Source organism: Doryrhamphus excisus, linkage group LG11, assembly GCF_037039965.1.
Source record: "Doryrhamphus excisus strain RoL-2023G ecotype Guam linkage group LG11, RoL_Dexc_Guam_v1.1, whole genome shotgun sequence".
Lineage (NCBI taxonomy): Eukaryota > Metazoa > Chordata > Actinopteri > Syngnathiformes > Syngnathidae > Doryrhamphus > Doryrhamphus excisus.
In genome coordinates, this window is record NC_136367.1 from 6,705,894 (window position 1) to 6,723,386 (window position 17,493).

Consider the following 17,493-nt stretch of genomic DNA (forward strand, 5'->3'; position numbering starts at 1 on the left):
ACCATCTAGTGCTCAAACAGTGTAACGCCAGCGTGTAACTATCACCAGATTGACTTTTAAATTCAACACTGCTGTTGTTCAGCCACTCAAAAGAAACGCATTCAGGTCTCAAACCACTACATTTATTTACATTACTTTCACGTTATAAAAGCTCATTCAGATGTGGCAACAACTTTCAAGTTATCACAATTTTAGGTAACAACAAAACTCATAAAATAGTTGAAGAGCATAGGCATCAAAAAGGTCATCAAGAGCATCGGGTTCCAGAAGGAACCTGGTGAGTAGGAAAAGTAGCTCTATTGCTGCATCTGAATGGAATGCTAACAAGGTGATTCCACCCAAACGACTGCCGTTGGCCCCACTCCGCTTTGTCTACCTCAGACCAGAGCTGTCCTATCTAGTAGTCTTGAAGCATGAAGTGATGAAGCCTGGTTGGATGCAAGGATGCAAGCTAGTTGGCATCCATTCGCCGCCCTGAGAATACTGCAATACCCGCATGAATGGCAATATTCACAGATGCAAAATCAAAAGCAACAATTTGAACCTTACACATCTTCAGTCTTCACTTGGTCATTTGTGCACATAAACGCCATTCTTGTCTGTACTTATTCAAATACATCTTTAGTGTTTTGACAATTTGTGTCATTAAAACTTTGTAGTTTATTTGCACACGTGTCTTTAAAGCACTGTGGCGATAAAAATGTCAGGAAGTCTTTTGAGTGGAAGTGAAAAGCCAGTCAGTGGCTGAGCAGCCTGAGACGCGCCAGCCAGCCGCCAAGCAGCGACGTGGACTGCTTGCTCGCGGGAGGAGAAGTGACAGTGTCGGGTGAGGCGCCGGCAGAGGCGCTCTTCCTGGGCGCCATTTCCTGGTAATGGATGGTGGCGCTGCTGTGCAGGTCGGCGCTGATGAAGCAGCGGCTGCCTCTGATGTGGTCCACGCCGCGGACCGCCGGGTGTCCTCGGTACGGCACCGGGAAGCACTGCTCCTCCTCCTCGCTGATGCCGCTGATGCCCTCATTGCTCAGATACCTGTGGAGAAGTTTGGGTCCTGCGGCACGGCATCACAGAGTAGCTTTCAACCTTCAGGACATCGAATGAGATGTGTTACTTCATGTCCAGTGTTTACCTTTCCTTCCTGCGGCGCCCCGCCGGCCGGACAGGTCGGATACGCCTGAGAGCACCTCCACCGGCATGGACACAGGTCGAGGTTTACCTGCACGCCCCCGCCCTCCCGCACACAGAGGACACGCCCATTACTCATGTTTGAACTGCAGCCCACAGGATTAGAAGGAGTGAGCGTTCTCACCACGCGTACACGTGCGCTCTCGGAGGCGGACTGTGATTGGCTGGTTCACTTCTGCAGCGCCGGAGGATGCCTCCTTGTCGCCACTGGCAACAGGCAAGTTTGCGTCCAGACAGGAGTTAGGAGACCTGGGCCTCGCCTTCCCACCCTGACGTACCTCTCTGAAGCAGGAAGTAGAGATGCATTGTGGGTAAGCGCACGCAGACCCAGAAGAGAGATGAAGGTGTCTTCTACTCACAGCGGCAAGTACGGGGCGGCAGGGGGAGAGGGGATATACAGATCCAAGATGGCCGTCTGGCCGCCGTTTGAAGAGGAGTCAGATGTTTGTGGATGTCTGGAGGGGCCTGCTGCTGCCTGACAGGACACACGTTTGTCACATTCTATATTTTATTATTATTATTTTATTATTATTGATATTATTGAGGCGGCACGGCGGTCTAGTGGTTAGGAGATCAGGGTTCAATTCCACCCTCTGGCATCTCTGTGTGGAGTTTGCATGTTCTCCCCGTGCACGCGTGGTTTTTCTCCGGGTACTCCGGTTTCCTCCCACATTCCAAAAACATGCTAGGTTAATTGGCGACTCCAAATTGTCCATAGGTATGAATGTGAGTGTGAATGGTTGTTTGTCTATATGTGCCCTGTGATTGGCTGGCCACCAGTCCAGGGTGTACCCCGCCTCTCGCCCGAAGACAGCTGGGATAGGCTCCAGCACCCCCCGCGACCCTCATGAGGAAAAAGCGGTAGAAAATGAATGAATGAATGAATGATATTATTGATATTATTATACGATTACTGCATGTGACTGTCTCATGATAAATACTTAATTTATGATTATTAATGAAACGTAAGCCTTTTTGCCGTATGTACATACTGTACGTTATCTGCCCAGACTTTAGTGACATCCTGTCCATAGTTTGGGGGCAGCTGACCTGAACGAGGGGGGGTCTCCAACGCAGGTTCTTGAGCGGAGCGGGAGCAAAGCCACCAGCAATTCCGGACGGCCTCTTCTTCAGCACCAGAACCACGCTGCCTGACTCCGCCCTCAACAGGGCCACCAGGTGCTTCAGCTGCCAGCCCACCTGAACCAATCACAACACAACATGACGCCGAGGGGGCGGGGGGGGCTTGAACCTGCAAACATCAGGCGTCCCGGTGACTAACCACTGTCTGGCGATTGACTTGGACCACCTCGTCGCCTGCGTGAATCCTCTTGGTTTTATCTGCAGGAGACTGAGACGCGGGGAGGGGGGGGGGGGACTCAAACAATAACACTGTGGACACCAACCAAGGTGGAGACAAGGACTCACGTTCTCGGTGGTTCCTGTGATGACGTGAAGGCCATCGTAGGTGGACTTGATGTAAATGCCCTACAAGACAAACCACCTTTCATCTGCAATATGCCAGCCGGTCACTAGAGGCCGCTAACATCACCATGATGGCCGCTCACCAGTCCCTCCCCAGGCTTGATGTTGGAGATGTGGACCTCCTCCATGCACGCCAGCTCGCTCACGGAAGGGTCAGAAGTTACTTGGGCTGTCTTATCACAGAGAGCATTAAGAGCCCGCGACTGGAACACAAACAAGTGCAACACATCATCTCGCTGCTGGATGTGAAGGCACTTCACAATAAAATACATATCCTGTGCCAAAGAGTGAAGGTCAAAATAAAAGCACCATTGCATAAAAAGACAGGAAGTATGGAAACATAGCAGGAGTTTTTTGTGAAGGAAATTCCAAAGCAAGGAGGAAAACACTTGAAGGACATGTAACAATCCTTTCTCTTCTTTGTAACTTTATTTTGGCGGGTTTTTCTCATGAGGTGCCTCCAGTTTGCACAAAGTAGAAAAAAACAACCAAGAGCTGTTTGAAGCCGACTGAAACATTATGAAATGTCGGTGGATTGGGGGTGCTGGGAACAAAAGGCCCACCAACAGGAAGTGTGATCTAAGACAGGAAGTCAACGTTCCAGAGCTGAATAAACAGCAGCAAAGATCATGGGACACTCGGCATGGGACAGGAAAAGGAAGAGCGTGTTTGCGTGTGTGTATTTATCACTGTGTGTGTTTGTGTGTGTGTGGGAAAGGACAACTTACCACTTCCAGAATCTTCTCCTCCATCTGATAAACGGTGCAATCCTGTGTGCTCAAAACACAAACACAGCGAGGGCGTTACACTCCAGGAAATCATCAACACAAACGGTGGAACGTGCCAGTCAAATCAAACAACGTAGCATGGAGCACTCATTTGGCAAAAGCTGCACTTGTGCTGTGCTTTTACTTTGAAAAAGCAGCAACAGTGACTGAAAATGAGCATTAGTGACCTTTGAGCACACAAGAGATTAAAAAGTCTCATGTGAACGCTATGGAGCTTAAACACGCTAAAGAGGCTTTTAAGTCAATCAAAGAAATATTTGTGAACAGAGGTCTCACAATTCAGGCAAAGAACCACAAGTGTGTGTGTGTTCACATTGTACTCCTGGATGGACTTCCTGTTTTCTTTCCAAGAGTTTGATGCAGACAGGAAGCATGCAAACGTGTGATGCCGTGACAACAGGAAGTGGCTGCTGCAAACAAAGCAAGGCTGACCTTCTGGACAGTGGAGGTGAGCTCCAGACAGAGCTGAATGATTCTGCCCTTGGTGGAGGTGAAGTCACTGATGCTCGTCAGGGGAGTTCTGCAAAGGACAAGAGAGGGAACGGAATTGAGCGTCCATGTTTGAGGACCGGAGAGTTCCTTTGGTCGTGTTGGTGGATTTCTCACGCTTGCAAAGCGACACGTGAAAGCTTTTAATCGCATAAAAGTTGTTCTTGCGTTTGTAATCTCATTTCTCAATCTACCAGAGTTGTTCTGAAATATTACATTAAGAGGATCACAGTTGGAAAAACATGACCAGCTGATGTCATCCAGCCACTAGGGGGCATATTTGCCTGATGTTGCTATGATATGCTGAGATGTACGAGCAAGTCCTCAATTCTTTTGACATTTTACATCCATGACATCATCCTTCAGCAGTCTACTTCTGTTAGGGAAGACATTCCTCTGCTCAATCAAACTCAACTGTCTCGGCTATCACACAATATTGCACATAATACACAATACTGTCCACAGACAACGTAGGAAAAATAGCCTTTGCCTAATTCTGGTGCATTTGCAGCCATGCTGTATGGTGTTCACTGTCCCTGTCAAATAATGCAATAAAATAAACATACATAAAAACTGTCCTGTGCTTTGCTGACTCGCTGCATCAACACTAAGTTCCATCCATTTCTCATTTACAATTATTTCATAATGTTTTTTGTTCAGCTTTCAGAAAAGATAAATTGGATTTATATATATTTTAGTTTTCGTATGTTTTGTTTTGTCTGGAACCAATTAATATTGAAATAATTAAACCCGAGGTTCCACTGTACATCAGAATGAAAGGATCGGGGCCGCTTTGATCCATTTTGGGTAGTAAAGATGCTAAACTGTCTGCACAAAACATCATGGCTTTCTTTAATTAGTGTCATATCTCCTGATATATCATAATCAATGTCTTCATCCAATATGCGGCGTGCCAATAGAAACACTATCTGCCAAATCCAGAATGCAAACACACGACTCCATCCTACTCTAGTGACACGTGTCGGATGTTGGAGTGGAACATCTGGAATGTTCCTCAAGCTGAAACAGGCAGAGTTCAACATGGAAGGTGCACAGACACGCGTGCGTGTTTTAACTGCATGCTACGTGTCAAGCCATACAGCGTGATTGACAGCCATTGGGGTCAATGTCAGAAATAAAAGTGTTCCAGGTGTTGTGCTGTTGACTGATTGGAGCGGCGCCATTCTCCACGAGGAGCATCGACCAAACAACGTCGACAGTCATCGCATGTCGTCACCTGTCCAGCCACGCCAGCAGACTCTTGGCGGCGGCGATGAGCTCCACCACGGCGCTCAGGAAGTCGTTGGAGGGCTGATGGGCGCTCTTACTCTGGTAGGCGGGGTTCTTGCGGCGCTGCGACACGGCGCTGCTCAGGTTGTGATAGGCCAGCCTCATCTTGCCCACCAGAGTCTTCAGGTTGTCCGACTCCACGCCGTAGTTCTGCTCAAAGACCAAACCTCAGGTACTGCTCGGAGGTTAGGAGATCACAACACGCACAAGCGGGCGGGGCCACATGCTGCTCCGCCTACAACATCACTTGACCTGACCCTGTGGTTGCCATGGCTAATTATCTTAGCTGACTTTTAGTTGACATATCAATATTGTGACGTAACCGCCACCATCGTCATCATCATCATGGCTGACCAGCGCACACAGCAGATCCACGGCCTCCAGCATCAGCTCCTGGTGTCCGACCTTGGCCACGCCTGCCGCCAGCAGCTCCTGGTGAGACATCTTGAGCAGCTTCTCGCCGTCCACCTGCTGCCACCTGAAGGACGGCAGGTACTGCTGCAGGCTGTCGTCCAGACCTGCAGTGACGGACAGCACCGGTTAAAAGTTTGATGATGATATAAAGGCTCTCTATAAAGGCCTTTCGCCCTAAGCCAGCTGGGATAGACTCCAGCATACCCCCATAGAAAATGGATGGCTATGAAGACTTCTTTACAGTACAGGTGAAAAGCCTGGAAACCCCTTTTGCGTCCTACGGAATGGCAAAGTATTCCTAACCTTTTGACTCTTACTGTTTAGTTTGCTTTGCCCATCTCTTAACTTGACATCATGGGACTCATGGACTGCGCACACACAAACACACACAAACACGCATGTGATCTTTGTGAAAAAGTCGTCTCTTTTAATCCCAGTGACCTCATGTGACCTTGAGCAAGCCCTCGCCAGGTCCAGCGGCGCCAGTCCATTCCCAGCCCTGAACTTTGATCTCTGTCCTCCTGCACAAGGCAGCAGCATGGCAGACTTCTAACCCGCCTCAGCACGAGTAGAACATTAGATGATACTACTGATGCTATTGTACTCGGTGTACAAGTACTGCGTGGTGTATTTAGTCTGTAGCGGTTCCAGTGAAAGCAGAACAAACAAGCAGAGGTTTTTGGACACCAAATGGTAGATGTGAAGCACACTCGGGTGTCAGGACAACAAAACTGTGGAGACGAACAGCATGTGGTCATTAACGTGCTCCAGCGTGGACAACAACAGATGGCCGGCAGGGAGAGAAACATTCCCCCCACACACGGACCCAGAACACCTCTGACACCAATGACAACTAGATCTTCACCTTTTGCTGAAGATCATTTCCACTCAACCCTAACACCAGAAGCCGACATCAAATATTTATTTACTGCAACAGCAGCGGCACAGAACTCTACAAACACGACATAATACTTCAACTTGGCAAGTATCATCACACTACCAAGGCAGTAGTACACTATCAGTACCTGGATGCTGCACTCGGCGTTCAGAACCATCCCAAACTTCTTTCATTGCTCTCTTCCAAATGCACAAACCTTATCATCTACCGGATTTTTATCTACCACTTTATGATAATCATCTCTACAAGATGACAACATCTTATCATCAATTCCATGGAGTGGACTGGTTCTGATGTGGACAATATGGACAATATCAGAAGTGGACAATATCAGGTCCAGGCAAGATGGTTCTGATGACAAAGTGGGTCATCAAGCACGTGAGCGAAACCTGCAGCTGCTCATAAGCACTCTAGTTAATCATTGAGCAAAGATCAACAAGTCACACAAACGCACACACACACACACACACACACACAACAAGACGGAATAGTAATGAATGTTGTTCATTGTGTTTACCATCTCATTAGCATAGGACAGATGTTACCTGTGACGACACCTAGCAGAAACCCAAACAGCACAAACGGACCTGGTGCCACAAACAGGAAAAGGTGGGCGGGGCATACAGGCTATTCTTGTCACTGGCGCGCACGCTCATGTGCAAAGCTCATTAAGTGAAACTGTTTATCACGAGAATACAACATTCTAACTACATTTATAGGTCAGGAAAGTGGAAAAAAAGCATATTAGGTCCCCTTTAATACATACAAATATACTGTATATCATTGTAACCTGCCATTTATCTTTCTCTTCATAAAATACAGTAAAATTGTCATATTTCACACGTAGTGGCAAATGGTGATTGATCATGATATACGTGTGTGTGTGTGTGTGTGTGTGTACATGTGTGCATATGTAGACTGCAGACGTTCTGGAGGTCCCCCTCCCACTGAACAAACAGCAGGTCCACATCACATGCTGATCCTCCCCGTCAGATCCAAAACCACAAAGTTTCTGTTAAGACTTGGACTCGCTCCAGTGGACGTTACAACATGATTCGTCTCATGGGAACCCTGCTTGAATGAAATGGACTGCAGATGGAAGCCTGAAAGACCTGGATGTTTCTGTTGTGGCAAGCCGCCAACAGTAGCAACGGTGAGTCCAGCAGTCCAGCATGTGGACTCCATGTTGGACACTGGAGTAATAAAGACCGGAGACATCGTCTTGATGCTACCAAGAGTGTCACTTGCGTCTTACAACCCGCTTGGTACCTGCCAGACAAGCACGAGAATGTGGATCCGTCTGAACATGCCAGGATCAAGGTCATGTGATCGCTTTGATGCGTGAACATGTAAACAAAAGACTGATCTGAGATCTTCCCCAAGGTGTCGGAAGGTTGCACTTCTATAAATTATTGATACTGTACAAAAAGAAAACAACATGGTGGAAGAATAGCACAGCCACTTGTCGAAACACCGAGTAAGGACATACCTTTGCTTCAACTTCTACCTTCACCTCATCTCCCAAACATAATGATGCAGTGCATCAAAGGAAAGTGAAAGTGAAACCGGACAAAGTAAAATGCTCAAAAAGTAGAGAAAATGCAGACCAACATTGGCTGCATGTCCACCCGGTCCACCTGCTTCCAAAGATGGAATCCTTCAACATTTGGAAGGATCTGCTCCTACGAAAGGGGCAGTGATAACTATGTGTACACTCTGGGTGACTTAGCTGTGGGCCACTCTGTGGACTCCCCTGCTTCAAATAGTCACAATAACAACAGGAAAAAGTGTCAGCTGTCAAATTAAAAACAGTCATCATGGTTCTTCTCATTTATTCCTAATGACCACCCGTCAATCAACACTTAGGCTCCAACTGAGCCATGAAGAAGGTTCTGGTCATGTGACTGCACCCCTCCCCAAACACCCCCAGTGTCATTTTGTCTTTTCTGCATGGCAAAGTCCAATCTGCCGTCATGGCGCCGCCACCACGGTCACTGGTCACTGTAACCTTGTGACCCCGCACACTCGGGAGGTGAGTGTGTGTGTTTGTGTGTTGAGGCTTGTTTACTACTTAACAACTATAATTACCTTCATTACAGCCTACATGCACAGACATGCATGCTGTGCTATTACTTCTTAAGTGAGGATTTGAATTAAATCTGTCAGTCATTGTACACACATGCACGCATATGCTTTCACACGTTTGTGCGTCAAATGAACAACACTTCAACATCACAACTTTTTACTGAAGCCAAACTTTTCCCAGTGAAGGCAGCATACGATAAAATCAGAGGACACGGGCCACTTTGATGTTTTGTAAACCAACACACAGCCTCACATTATCTCAACTGCTGTTTTTTTTTTCATTTTTCCTATTATTGTTTTTCCATTTTCCAAATATTTCAATTGTGATAACTATTGCGGAAATTATTGTAAAATACAAAAAAATTCTCATTGTATTACAATGTTCTTGTGTTGTTGTTTTTGTCACGTTACAATCTTTGATATTAATACTGTGACTTTCCTTCTAATATTTATTCTTGATTCGTGCCTTTTTCTGTTTTCTTGTTTAATTGTGCTTTAAAAATGTGTTGAGGGTCGACAAAAGAAAAACAGTCACAAATGGCCCTTGGGCCACACTTTGGACACCCCTGCTCTGCAGTCACAAACAAAGCTAAGCAAAAATAAAGTCTTTGAACAGAAAAAGACACACTTACTCTTACACAGTGAATATTATCCTGAATAACATTTCAGTCTAAGTCAGCCCAGGTTTTTTCTGGCAAGGACTGCATAGTCATAAAACAAAGCATGTTAGGGAGGCCATTTTGACATTTGCCCTTTTCCTATTTCAGTAAAAAAAACACCTGCATGTCAGCTTTGTGTTACTAGCACCAACATGCCAACTTTTTCTGGTGATGTTGTATTATTTTGCTCTTTTCCTTCTACCCAAAAAAATATGTATTTTTAGAATGTGTCAGAAAATCAGCTTCATTTTACTAAGTGGCCCACAAGTCCTGGTGTAACTGCTAATCTCTTCATCTGTATAGTAAAATTAATTTCAGATGAATTATTATTTACTTAATTACTATGGTCACCTTAGCTTCCTGCATTTGACGTGTGACGTCATCAAACAAGTGTGTCGCTCTGCCTAGCTGATTTGTTTACTTTTATTTCGGAGTCTGTTATCATTTGGTTAGGACACTTTAACATTACTCTGACGGCTCCATGACATCTTCATCATCATCAAAAGCAGAGTAGTTTGTATTCCTTGAATATCGACTTTTTTAAATTCTTGTTTTAATATGAACACAGAGATACATTTAAGCTCATGGAGTCGCTCTGAAATTAAGCTTAAATGTGGATAAACTAAGTCATCTTGCTAGCAGTTAGGTTAGCCTTCTGAATGACTATTTTGTTGATTTTCCTGAAAGACGTTACGAGAAGCTTCTGTTGTTAAACTTACCTTTCATCCAGTCCACTACTTGTTGGGGACTCCACGTACTCACAGCCTCCATGTCTCCACGTCGAATGTTGATAGAAAGTTCAGAGCGCAACAAAAAGCATCGTTAATAACAATTAGTGATGCAGGTTATATAGGAGTATTAAACGTCATCGTTTTAAACGTCACGTTCTCTCGCGCTCATCCAGACTGACTGCTCTCGTTAAGGTTTACAGTGGGAGAGGAGCGCGTGCACTGGTTTCGGGTTACACTAACCACGCCCACTCATGTTCTCCTCCAAAGGGAGTCTGCGCGAGCACCGTTGTTAGTGTAAACCTTTATGTTGACGATTAGTCCTTTTGGAAATCTTCAATATTAAGTATTATGACGAAGTCATTTTGATGTTCACGAAGGATGACAACGGTTAGACTTATTTTTTTCGGAAAAGTTTTGTCGCCATTGAAGCAATGGCGCCACCTACCTGCCGATTGTTTACACTGTAAATTAGGGGTGCCACTAAAATGAAAAAGTAATGAACACGCCTGGGTAGCTACTCTCACTATGGTTTTGTTTCAAATGCTTCAGATCAAACTAATTTTAATAAGTCAATGTCTGCACAACTTGACAGTTGTTGCCAAGGGTGGCCCAACCACGTATTAGCTTTAGGGGGAAACCACTTTTTCCCCCACACAGGGCCATGGAGCTTTGGAGTTTTTGCACTCACATCACTGTATATCCTAAGCATGCACTAAATGTAGACAACAAATATTCTCCCAACCTTTACATCATGTACTGTAGTAGTTTGCCATGTAAAGCTACCACATTATACTAACAGCTCACATTTGAGCATATTGCAGTTACAAAACAGATTCCCAGTGTGATGCACATGAGGATACAAGACACAATAACAGTAAACAAATTTATTTTGTCATCTGCATTTACAGCTGGAATTCAGGGAATTCAAAGACGACTTCTTTGCCTGTGAGTTTCTTGTAGACACCAGAGAAAGTTTCCACCTGAAAGAAGACAATAACTTCCATGACACGGTTGAATGATGAACATTGGGTGACTTTGCCAGCTTCTATTTAACTTAAGCAGATACATGTGCACTGCATGGTTTGGCTCCCCAGTAACGGCCCTAAAGGACTCTGGGAAGTTGTAGGAATATGCAGGACGTTCGTCCTCACCAGCCAGAAGCCGGGGACAAAGTTAGTCTCCGACGGTGTGGAACGGGAATGTACGTCTTAGCTCAAGGCTACGCTCCCATACGCCACCAGGACAGAGCCAGGAGAGCAACTCTCTGGATGTCCACGTCGGAATGCAACCTCTCAAAAGGGAATGACAGCGCACACACCTTGTGTTCAACATTGTTTTGCTGTGCCTTGTCCAGATGGACCTTGATGAGTCTGCTGCTGTCAAGCTTCACTCGGATTCTCTTTCCCACAATCTCGCTGGGGAACACCAGGTCCTCCAAGATGGCGTCATGGACCGCTGTCAGTGTGCGGCTGGAGAAGCAAACAATTGAATCGGAACCATAAATCAGTCAGTCAAATACACAATCCAACATGACATTTGCAAAAAAAAAAAAAAAAAGTGCAGGGGGTGAAAATATACACGTCAAACTTCCTTACAACGCCTTGTCATATTTTCCAACACAAACAAAACAGAGCCACCTGTGACTGCTTCTAGATGGAGGGGCCAACAGCAACACTGAGTCGATAAGAGATGACGTTAACTCTGTGGAAATTGGGGTATCCTGCCACACTTTTAATATATTAAGCACTGACTAGTTAAGCTAAATAAACTCTGCTTGGAGTAACTACAACCTTGGTTTCAGTAAAATGTCCTGTGCCAAGAATCCAAGTGTGCACTGCATGGTTTGGCTCCCCAGTAACGGTCCGAGGACTCTGGGAAGTTGTAGGAATATGCAGGACGCTTGTCCTCACCAGCCAGAAGCCGGGGACAGAACTTGGTCTCTGACGGTATGGAACGGGAATGTACGTCTTAGCTCAAGGCTACGCTCCCATACGCCACCAGGACAGAGCCAGGAGAGCAACTCTCTGGATGTCCACGTCAGATTCATCAGACATGCAAAGCACAAGTAAATACTTCAACTCACCTTCTGGGACGCTTCTGCTTATTCTTTGTGCGGCTTTTCCTGGTGGGTTTGGGCAGAATTCTCCTCTGAACAGGGACAACAGTCACTGATCAAAGTCATGCATAACGTCATCTCAAATGCTGTCCACACCAAACAAATATTAACATACATGTTTTTACACAAGCAATGTGTAAATGTGCACTGCATGGTTTGGCTCCCCAGTAACGGCCCTAAAGGACTCTGGGAAGTTGTAGGAATATGCAGGACGCTCGTCCTCACCAGCCAGAAGCCAGGGACAGAGCTTAGTCTCCGACGGTGTGGAACGGGAATGTACGTCTTAGCTCAAGGCTACGCTCCCATACGCCACCAGGACAGAGCCAGGAGAGCAACTCTCTGGATGTCCGCGTCAGATTCACCAACAACAGACATAGGAAAAACCTCAAATCTGTAGATTACAATTCCAACAAAAGTCCATCTTAAAAAGTTCTCTCTCTGAGGGCGACATCTGCACTAGATGTTCTGGATCTGTAAGTGACCAGTGAGGTACACACCTGCGCAATGAAGACCACGTGCTTCCCGCTGAACTTCTTCTCCAGCTCCCTCACCAATCGCACTTGAATCTTCTGGAAGGACTTCAGCTGAGGAACGGGAACAAAGATGATGATGGCTTTCCTGTTGCCACCAACCTCGATTTCCTGAAGAGAAGAAAAACTGTTTAACATCTACTACAAAATAATAAAATCCACAATAAAGGTTATGTGCACTGCATGGTTTGGCTCCCCAGTAACGGCCCTAGAGGACTCTGGGAAGTTGTAGGAATATGCAGGACGTTCGTCCTCACCAGCCAGATGCCGGGGACAAAGCTTAGTCTCCGACGGCGTGGAACGGGAATGTACGTCTTCGCTCAAGGCTACGCTCCCATACGCCACCAGGACAGAGCCAGGAGAGCAACTCTCTGGATGTCCACGTCGGACCAAACATCAGGTCAACTTTGCACTTCAGCAGGTAAGAAGCAAGAGGGAAAAAAAGGTGAGAGCTTCTTACCTTTGCTGCAGTGATGTTCAACTCTCTCAGCTGAGCCTTGAGGTCAGAGTTCATCTCCAGCTCGAGCAGGGCCTGCATGGACACACGTGATCAACATCCCACTGATGACTGAGATTGATATCAACTACAGTGAAAAGGCAGCTAAAATGACATCAATACAGTTGGCTGATTATGAAGCCAAACTAAGCATTTTCTATTCAAACATGAACTGTGGAGTTAATGCATACCAAATAGAATTAATGAGGGTCAGATGCATTTAAAGCTCACCTGAGAGATCCCAGACTCAAACTCGTCTGGCTTTTCGCCATTTGGCTTCACTATCTTTGCACTGGTACTGAACATGGCCTTTGTCTCTGCACACATGAAAGGTTCATGTGAGAGTCAACAACACAAAAAACAGAGAAAATAAATCAAAATTTTACCAGGACAACTGCGGGCTAGTCCGCTAAATCGACGCGTTAGCTAGCAGTTTAGCAAGCAGCGATGGTTAGCACAGCCTGCTATTCTAAATTATTCGTATTTGGTATTCCTTTGCGTGACGACTACCACACAAAATTTAACGGTGTCCTGTAGATTTATGCAATAGTCTAAACTGAAGCAGTTTAGGGAACACATGCACGGCCTGCTAGCTGCCCATTACAACTAGCCTTCTCGCAGGCTATTCTCCTGCGCTTTATTCGGACGTTTAAAATGCCATCCGCCCCTACAAGTTAGTAAATCTAAAGCATCGTGGATAAACAAATGTTAACGACTATAAAATGTGGCTCTTTAAACTTATTTTACCACATTAAACAACTCAAAGGTACATCCGATTACATTGTCACGACTAACCTCAGTCAACGACGGCCAAGGAAGAGACCGGAACATCGCGAGAGTTGGATTCGTAGAGAGCAGCGACGCAGCGAACTCTCGCGAGGTAAGGTTGGATCCCGTTTGGTCATCGCGAGAGTTTAGTAGAGCGTGTTTAATGTACTAATAGTCGAGACTTTAATTAATCCGACTTCATAGAACAGTTAGGATATTATCCAAAAACTGCCCACACCCACGTTTATGTTTACATCGAATTGAACTATTTGAATGTTTTTAAAACAGACTTTAATATATTTAAATTAAACATTTTCTGCGTATTCTGAACTTCTACATTATCTAAGGTGTAATTACTCACTACCATCTATTTCATTGTTTATAAAGCTGTTGTACAAAGCGACTTTCACCATTCAAGTTAAATACATAGCTGCAGATTTGACAACATGGACTTATAACGTTGCTGGGTTTTATCGTTTTATTATTATTTACAGCATCTTTGTTGTGTTTATCAAAAACAACAATAGTTGGACCATGATGAGGGAAAAACATTTTTATGATCTTCCAACAAAAACTTCGAGGTCAACTAGCGCCTCCTTGTGGCCAGAGGCTGACTACAGGTCTTAATAATGCCTTTAACTGACATTGTTTTGTAAAACTGACATTTAAAACAAGTTTTAATTGCAAATGAAAAGTGAATGTGTCTTGTCACAAAAAAGTTACATGGTAGATATCAACAACAAAAAAAACAAACATTTGAACTTTCTTTTAGGAGCTTCTTGCTGGCGCCAGTGTCAAACGTTACCAGAAGCAAACAAAACCTTGGATCCAGCCAGACTGTAAAAAAAAACAAACAAACCAAATCCATCTCAGCAACCGCTGCTGTCCGTGTGCAACGTTTGCATCTGGATGCGACTTTCCTCCAGTGTCATGAAGCAGCCACTCATCTCCTCCTTCACTCTGACTCCCCCTGTCCCGATGTCACAGGTCATTACCGTGATGGGACCCCTGCTGGACTTGAGGTGGACCTTAATGTTGTCCTGCACCGGTGATGAACATCAGTGAGGTTCTAGCTCGTCAACTATCAACTGTCTGTTTTTCTTTACCTCCTTGGGCGCCGGGACCTCCAGTTTGGTTTCCTCCGGAGCTTTGACCAGGATCACCGTCTGCTCTTGGAAGGAGGCCAGCTGGCTCGTGTCCTCGTGCGTGATGTAGGCTGCCGTGCGCGCACACAAGTTAAGCAACAATCAAATGGAATGGATGGAATGGTTTTGTTAGAGCGCCCTCCAATGCCAAAAGGATATATCGCGTTGGCTTTGTCGTCTGTCATGTCAAAAAGTTGCTGTGCGCAGTTTTTGATGAGGCCGTCCAGCGTGTTCTCCACCAGCCTAAGGTTCTCTAGTTCCTTCTGGAAAGCTTCCTCATTCTTCCACAGAAAACTGGAGATTGGACTTTGTCCTCTGAAGAGAGAGCGACAGAGAGTGGGTTCTTGGCGCACTAACAGCAAAGCGCAGAGCGACAGACTTACATCCACTTGACCCTCCTGGCCTTCCTCTGTACCACGCTGACGCCCTCCAGAATGCTGATGACGTCGTATATGTGACACTTGCGGGTCTGTAAGACGCTGGCCACCTGATGGAGGTCCACACCGCTGTCTGGAGCCACCAGCATGAGCTCCAGGAACCGGCGAGTCAGCAGGACCAAGGACGCGTCTGAGAAGAAGACCACACGGTTTGGACGTACCTTCTTTTTTCATCCATACTTTCACGGAAGTGAGACTCACCGTTTCTGCATGTCGGCTTTTTTGTACGCGTCTTCTCTTTGGACTGAAGATCCAAACTGCAGACAAGAAGGTCAACAAATTCAAGCCCAACACTCACCTTTCATAGTCTAAAACTGTGCATGAAGATGAAGATAAACCCCAAGATGTATGTTCATCCCAATGCAGTGTCCATGGAAACGGTTTACCTGGATGTCTTGGCCTCTGAAGGAACGTGGACAGTTTCACTTGAACCCTGCAAAGCACCAAGTGACAAGGGTTCAAATCTTGATCCTGTAAAGATCTACAAGCGACAAGGTCATCAAGCATCACCTTCAATGAAGCTGAATGGTGGTCATGTGATCATGAACTTACCTGCTGAGGAGGTTCCTCGTGGGCTAACTCATTTCCACATTCTTCTTCATCCTCTTCCTCCCCCTCATCTTCACCTCCTACAGGGCCCCACTGGTCCTCTTCTTCGGACCACTCGGCTCCCCAGGGGTTGATGATACCCAATGGGCCGTCCAGGTAGGGGGGCATGATGGGGATGGCGTCGCTGTTGACCCCGTTGGCGGAGATGTCCTCGGGCAAGAAGTGCTCCTCACAGATCAGGTGCTGGTCTGTTGCATCCTGTTTGTCAGTCTCTCGTAGCGCCGCCAGCCATACCTCCACATCATCATCATCATCACGTAAAGTACAGTACTATAACTATACAGCATACACAGTTGTATCTAATATTTTCACCGCCTTTGTTTTAATGTTAGGTACAGTTCTTACACTACATTGTGGAAGGTATATTTAGTATAGTATATTGAGTGGTTTAATAAAGTAATAAAGTCAAACATCAAGAAGAGCCTACAAAAACATATAATTATAACATGATAAAACAGCATTATACTTTAAAAGAATGCATTATAAAACAGAAAGGTTGTGGTCATTTATTTTGAGGGCATGACGTTACGGCTACAGGCTATGTTACACCGATGTTGCCCGAGTGTTGCCGAGCGGACCGGAAGCTGTGCTGCTCGGGCAGAATCGACGGGAATAATAGTCCATGAAAATTAAAATACAATACAGTAAGATATAAAAACAGGAGTATATTATATTAAAACATTACAACTAAACAGTTTTTTTTCTTATAAAAGCGGAAATTCCAGGAGCACAGAATTTGGTTTTAGGAGTAAATATATATGACGTCATCAGACACGGTTAGCAAACAAGCTAACAGCAATGAACAAGAAGGGCAACGGGAGCTAAAGAAGAAGGTACTTTCATTCATGTTCTATACCCCAGGAGGGTCGTGTTTAAAAAAAGACATAAATGTCATACATGTCTTATTTGTTTGTGTTCTGGTCACATGTCCATACCTTCACTCTGTCTGGGTCTTTCGGGAAGGGGAAGAACCTCTTCGGTGTTCTGTTCAAGACCCCCCGGTTGCCGTTAAACACGCGGTTCGGACACCCAGAAACAACACACTTGACCATGCTGACCCTCCGGCCGAAACCCACACCGAGAACCAACTCGGACTAAAAACACATCAGAACCCGCCTGGAGTCTACAAAGCTCCGCTGAACGCTGCACCCATTTGGCCGGAAGAGGTGAGTCCGTTGACGCGGAAGTACAACAATGGAGTGAAAAGATGTCTGCTCATACTGCATCAGCGCCCCCTAAGGGACAGATATGACAATACAGTACAGTAATTGAATTTGTGTTGTGTTTTCATTGTATACAGTCCACAGGGTGGTGCAGCATTCCCAGGCTTTGACAGTGATATGACTAGTTTAAATTTGACCTCACCTAAAA

General features: G+C 45.6%; 3 protein-coding genes and 4 non-coding genes across 9 annotated transcripts; all 7 read right to left on the bottom strand.

Moving 5' to 3' along the window:
- Positions 1 to 87: 87 nt before the first annotated feature.
- LOC131135524 (connector enhancer of kinase suppressor of ras 3) lies at positions 88 to 10,223 on the bottom strand. Of its 3 annotated transcripts, none has more exons than XM_058081527.2 (13): positions 10,010 to 10,076; positions 5,589 to 5,752; positions 5,182 to 5,384; positions 3,888 to 3,975; positions 3,396 to 3,437; positions 2,751 to 2,870; positions 2,611 to 2,670; positions 2,465 to 2,533; positions 2,233 to 2,382; positions 1,542 to 1,657; positions 1,307 to 1,464; positions 1,127 to 1,228; positions 88 to 1,048 (listed from the first exon to the last, which is right to left on the bottom strand). In XM_058081527.2, the coding sequence occupies exons 1-13, from the start codon at positions 10,059 to 10,061 to the stop codon at positions 738 to 740; spliced, it is 1,635 nt and encodes a 544-aa protein (XP_057937510.2). In that variant the 5' UTR covers positions 10,062 to 10,076; the 3' UTR covers positions 88 to 737. The 3 variants fall into 3 exon arrangements, with proteins under 3 accessions (XP_057937510.2, XP_078650732.1, XP_078650733.1); XM_078794606.1 differs by having other exon boundaries at positions 89 to 1,048; positions 1,127 to 1,213; positions 10,010 to 10,223; XM_078794607.1 differs by lacking the exons at positions 5,589 to 5,752; positions 10,010 to 10,076 and having other exon boundaries at positions 89 to 1,048; positions 5,182 to 5,534.
- A 667-nt stretch (positions 10,224 to 10,890) lies between these two features.
- Positions 10,891 to 14,033, bottom strand: rps7 (ribosomal protein S7). Its single transcript, XM_058081552.2, has 7 exons — positions 13,959 to 14,033; positions 13,395 to 13,480; positions 13,128 to 13,199; positions 12,635 to 12,778; positions 12,105 to 12,169; positions 11,340 to 11,490; positions 10,891 to 11,001 (listed from the first exon to the last, which is right to left on the bottom strand). The coding sequence occupies exons 2-7, from the start codon at positions 13,467 to 13,469 to the stop codon at positions 10,924 to 10,926; spliced, it is 585 nt and encodes a 194-aa protein (XP_057937535.1). The 5' UTR covers positions 13,470 to 13,480; positions 13,959 to 14,033; the 3' UTR covers positions 10,891 to 10,923.
- Positions 11,086 to 11,302, bottom strand: LOC131101720 (small nucleolar RNA SNORA73 family). The gene has a single exon (XR_009119280.2). It is a non-coding gene; the product is annotated as a small nucleolar RNA SNORA73 family (small nucleolar RNA).
- LOC131101741 (small nucleolar RNA SNORA73 family) lies at positions 11,847 to 12,062 on the bottom strand. The gene has a single exon (XR_009119292.2). It is a non-coding gene; the product is annotated as a small nucleolar RNA SNORA73 family (small nucleolar RNA).
- Positions 12,276 to 12,493, bottom strand: LOC131101732 (small nucleolar RNA SNORA73 family). The gene has a single exon (XR_009119286.2). It is a non-coding gene; the product is annotated as a small nucleolar RNA SNORA73 family (small nucleolar RNA).
- On the bottom strand, positions 12,838 to 13,055 carry LOC131101736 (small nucleolar RNA SNORA73 family). The gene has a single exon (XR_009119290.2). It is a non-coding gene; the product is annotated as a small nucleolar RNA SNORA73 family (small nucleolar RNA).
- A 329-nt stretch (positions 14,034 to 14,362) lies between the features above and the next one.
- Positions 14,363 to 17,289, bottom strand: e2f6 (E2F transcription factor 6). The gene is made up of 8 exons (XM_058075763.2): positions 17,058 to 17,289; positions 16,066 to 16,356; positions 15,900 to 15,946; positions 15,715 to 15,770; positions 15,460 to 15,643; positions 15,236 to 15,391; positions 15,038 to 15,152; positions 14,363 to 14,971 (listed from the first exon to the last, which is right to left on the bottom strand). The coding sequence occupies exons 1-8, from the start codon at positions 17,172 to 17,174 to the stop codon at positions 14,801 to 14,803; spliced, it is 1,137 nt and encodes a 378-aa protein (XP_057931746.2). The 5' UTR covers positions 17,175 to 17,289; the 3' UTR covers positions 14,363 to 14,800.
- Positions 17,290 to 17,493: the final 204 nt, after the last annotated feature.

Excerpts from the sequence above, each read along its gene's own strand:
- e2f6 (XM_058075763.2), bottom strand. The coding sequence starts at position 17,174 with ATGGTCAAGTGTGTTGTTTCTGGGTGTCCGAACCGCGTGTTTAACGGC. Across the intron at positions 15,392-15,459 it reads GCCAGGAGGGTCAAGTGGAT|AGGACAAAGTCCAATCTCCA; the intron begins GTAAGTCTGTCG and ends CTCTCTCTTCAG. Across the intron at positions 14,972-15,037 it reads AGGTCCCGGCGCCCAAGGAG|GACAACATTAAGGTCCACCT; the intron begins GTAAAGAAAAAC and ends TCACCGGTGCAG.
- LOC131135524 (XM_058081527.2), bottom strand. The coding sequence starts at position 10,061 with ATGGAGGCTGTGAGTACGTGGAGTCCCCAACAAGTAGTGGACTGGATG. Across the intron at positions 3,438-3,887 it reads TCACCTCCACTGTCCAGAAG|GATTGCACCGTTTATCAGAT; the intron begins GTCAGCCTTGCT and ends TTGAGCACACAG. Across the intron at positions 1,229-1,306 it reads AGAGCGCACGTGTACGCGTG|GGCGGGGGCGTGCAGGTAAA; the intron begins GTGAGAACGCTC and ends TGTGTGCGGGAG.
- rps7 (XM_058081552.2), bottom strand. The coding sequence starts at position 13,469 with ATGTTCAGTACCAGTGCAAAGATAGTGAAGCCAAATGGCGAAAAGCCA. Across the intron at positions 12,779-13,127 it reads TGAACATCACTGCAGCAAAG|GAAATCGAGGTTGGTGGCAA; the intron begins GTAAGAAGCTCT and ends TCTTCTCTTCAG. Across the intron at positions 12,170-12,634 it reads ACGTGGTCTTCATTGCGCAG|AGGAGAATTCTGCCCAAACC; the intron begins GTGTGTACCTCA and ends GTCCCTGTTCAG.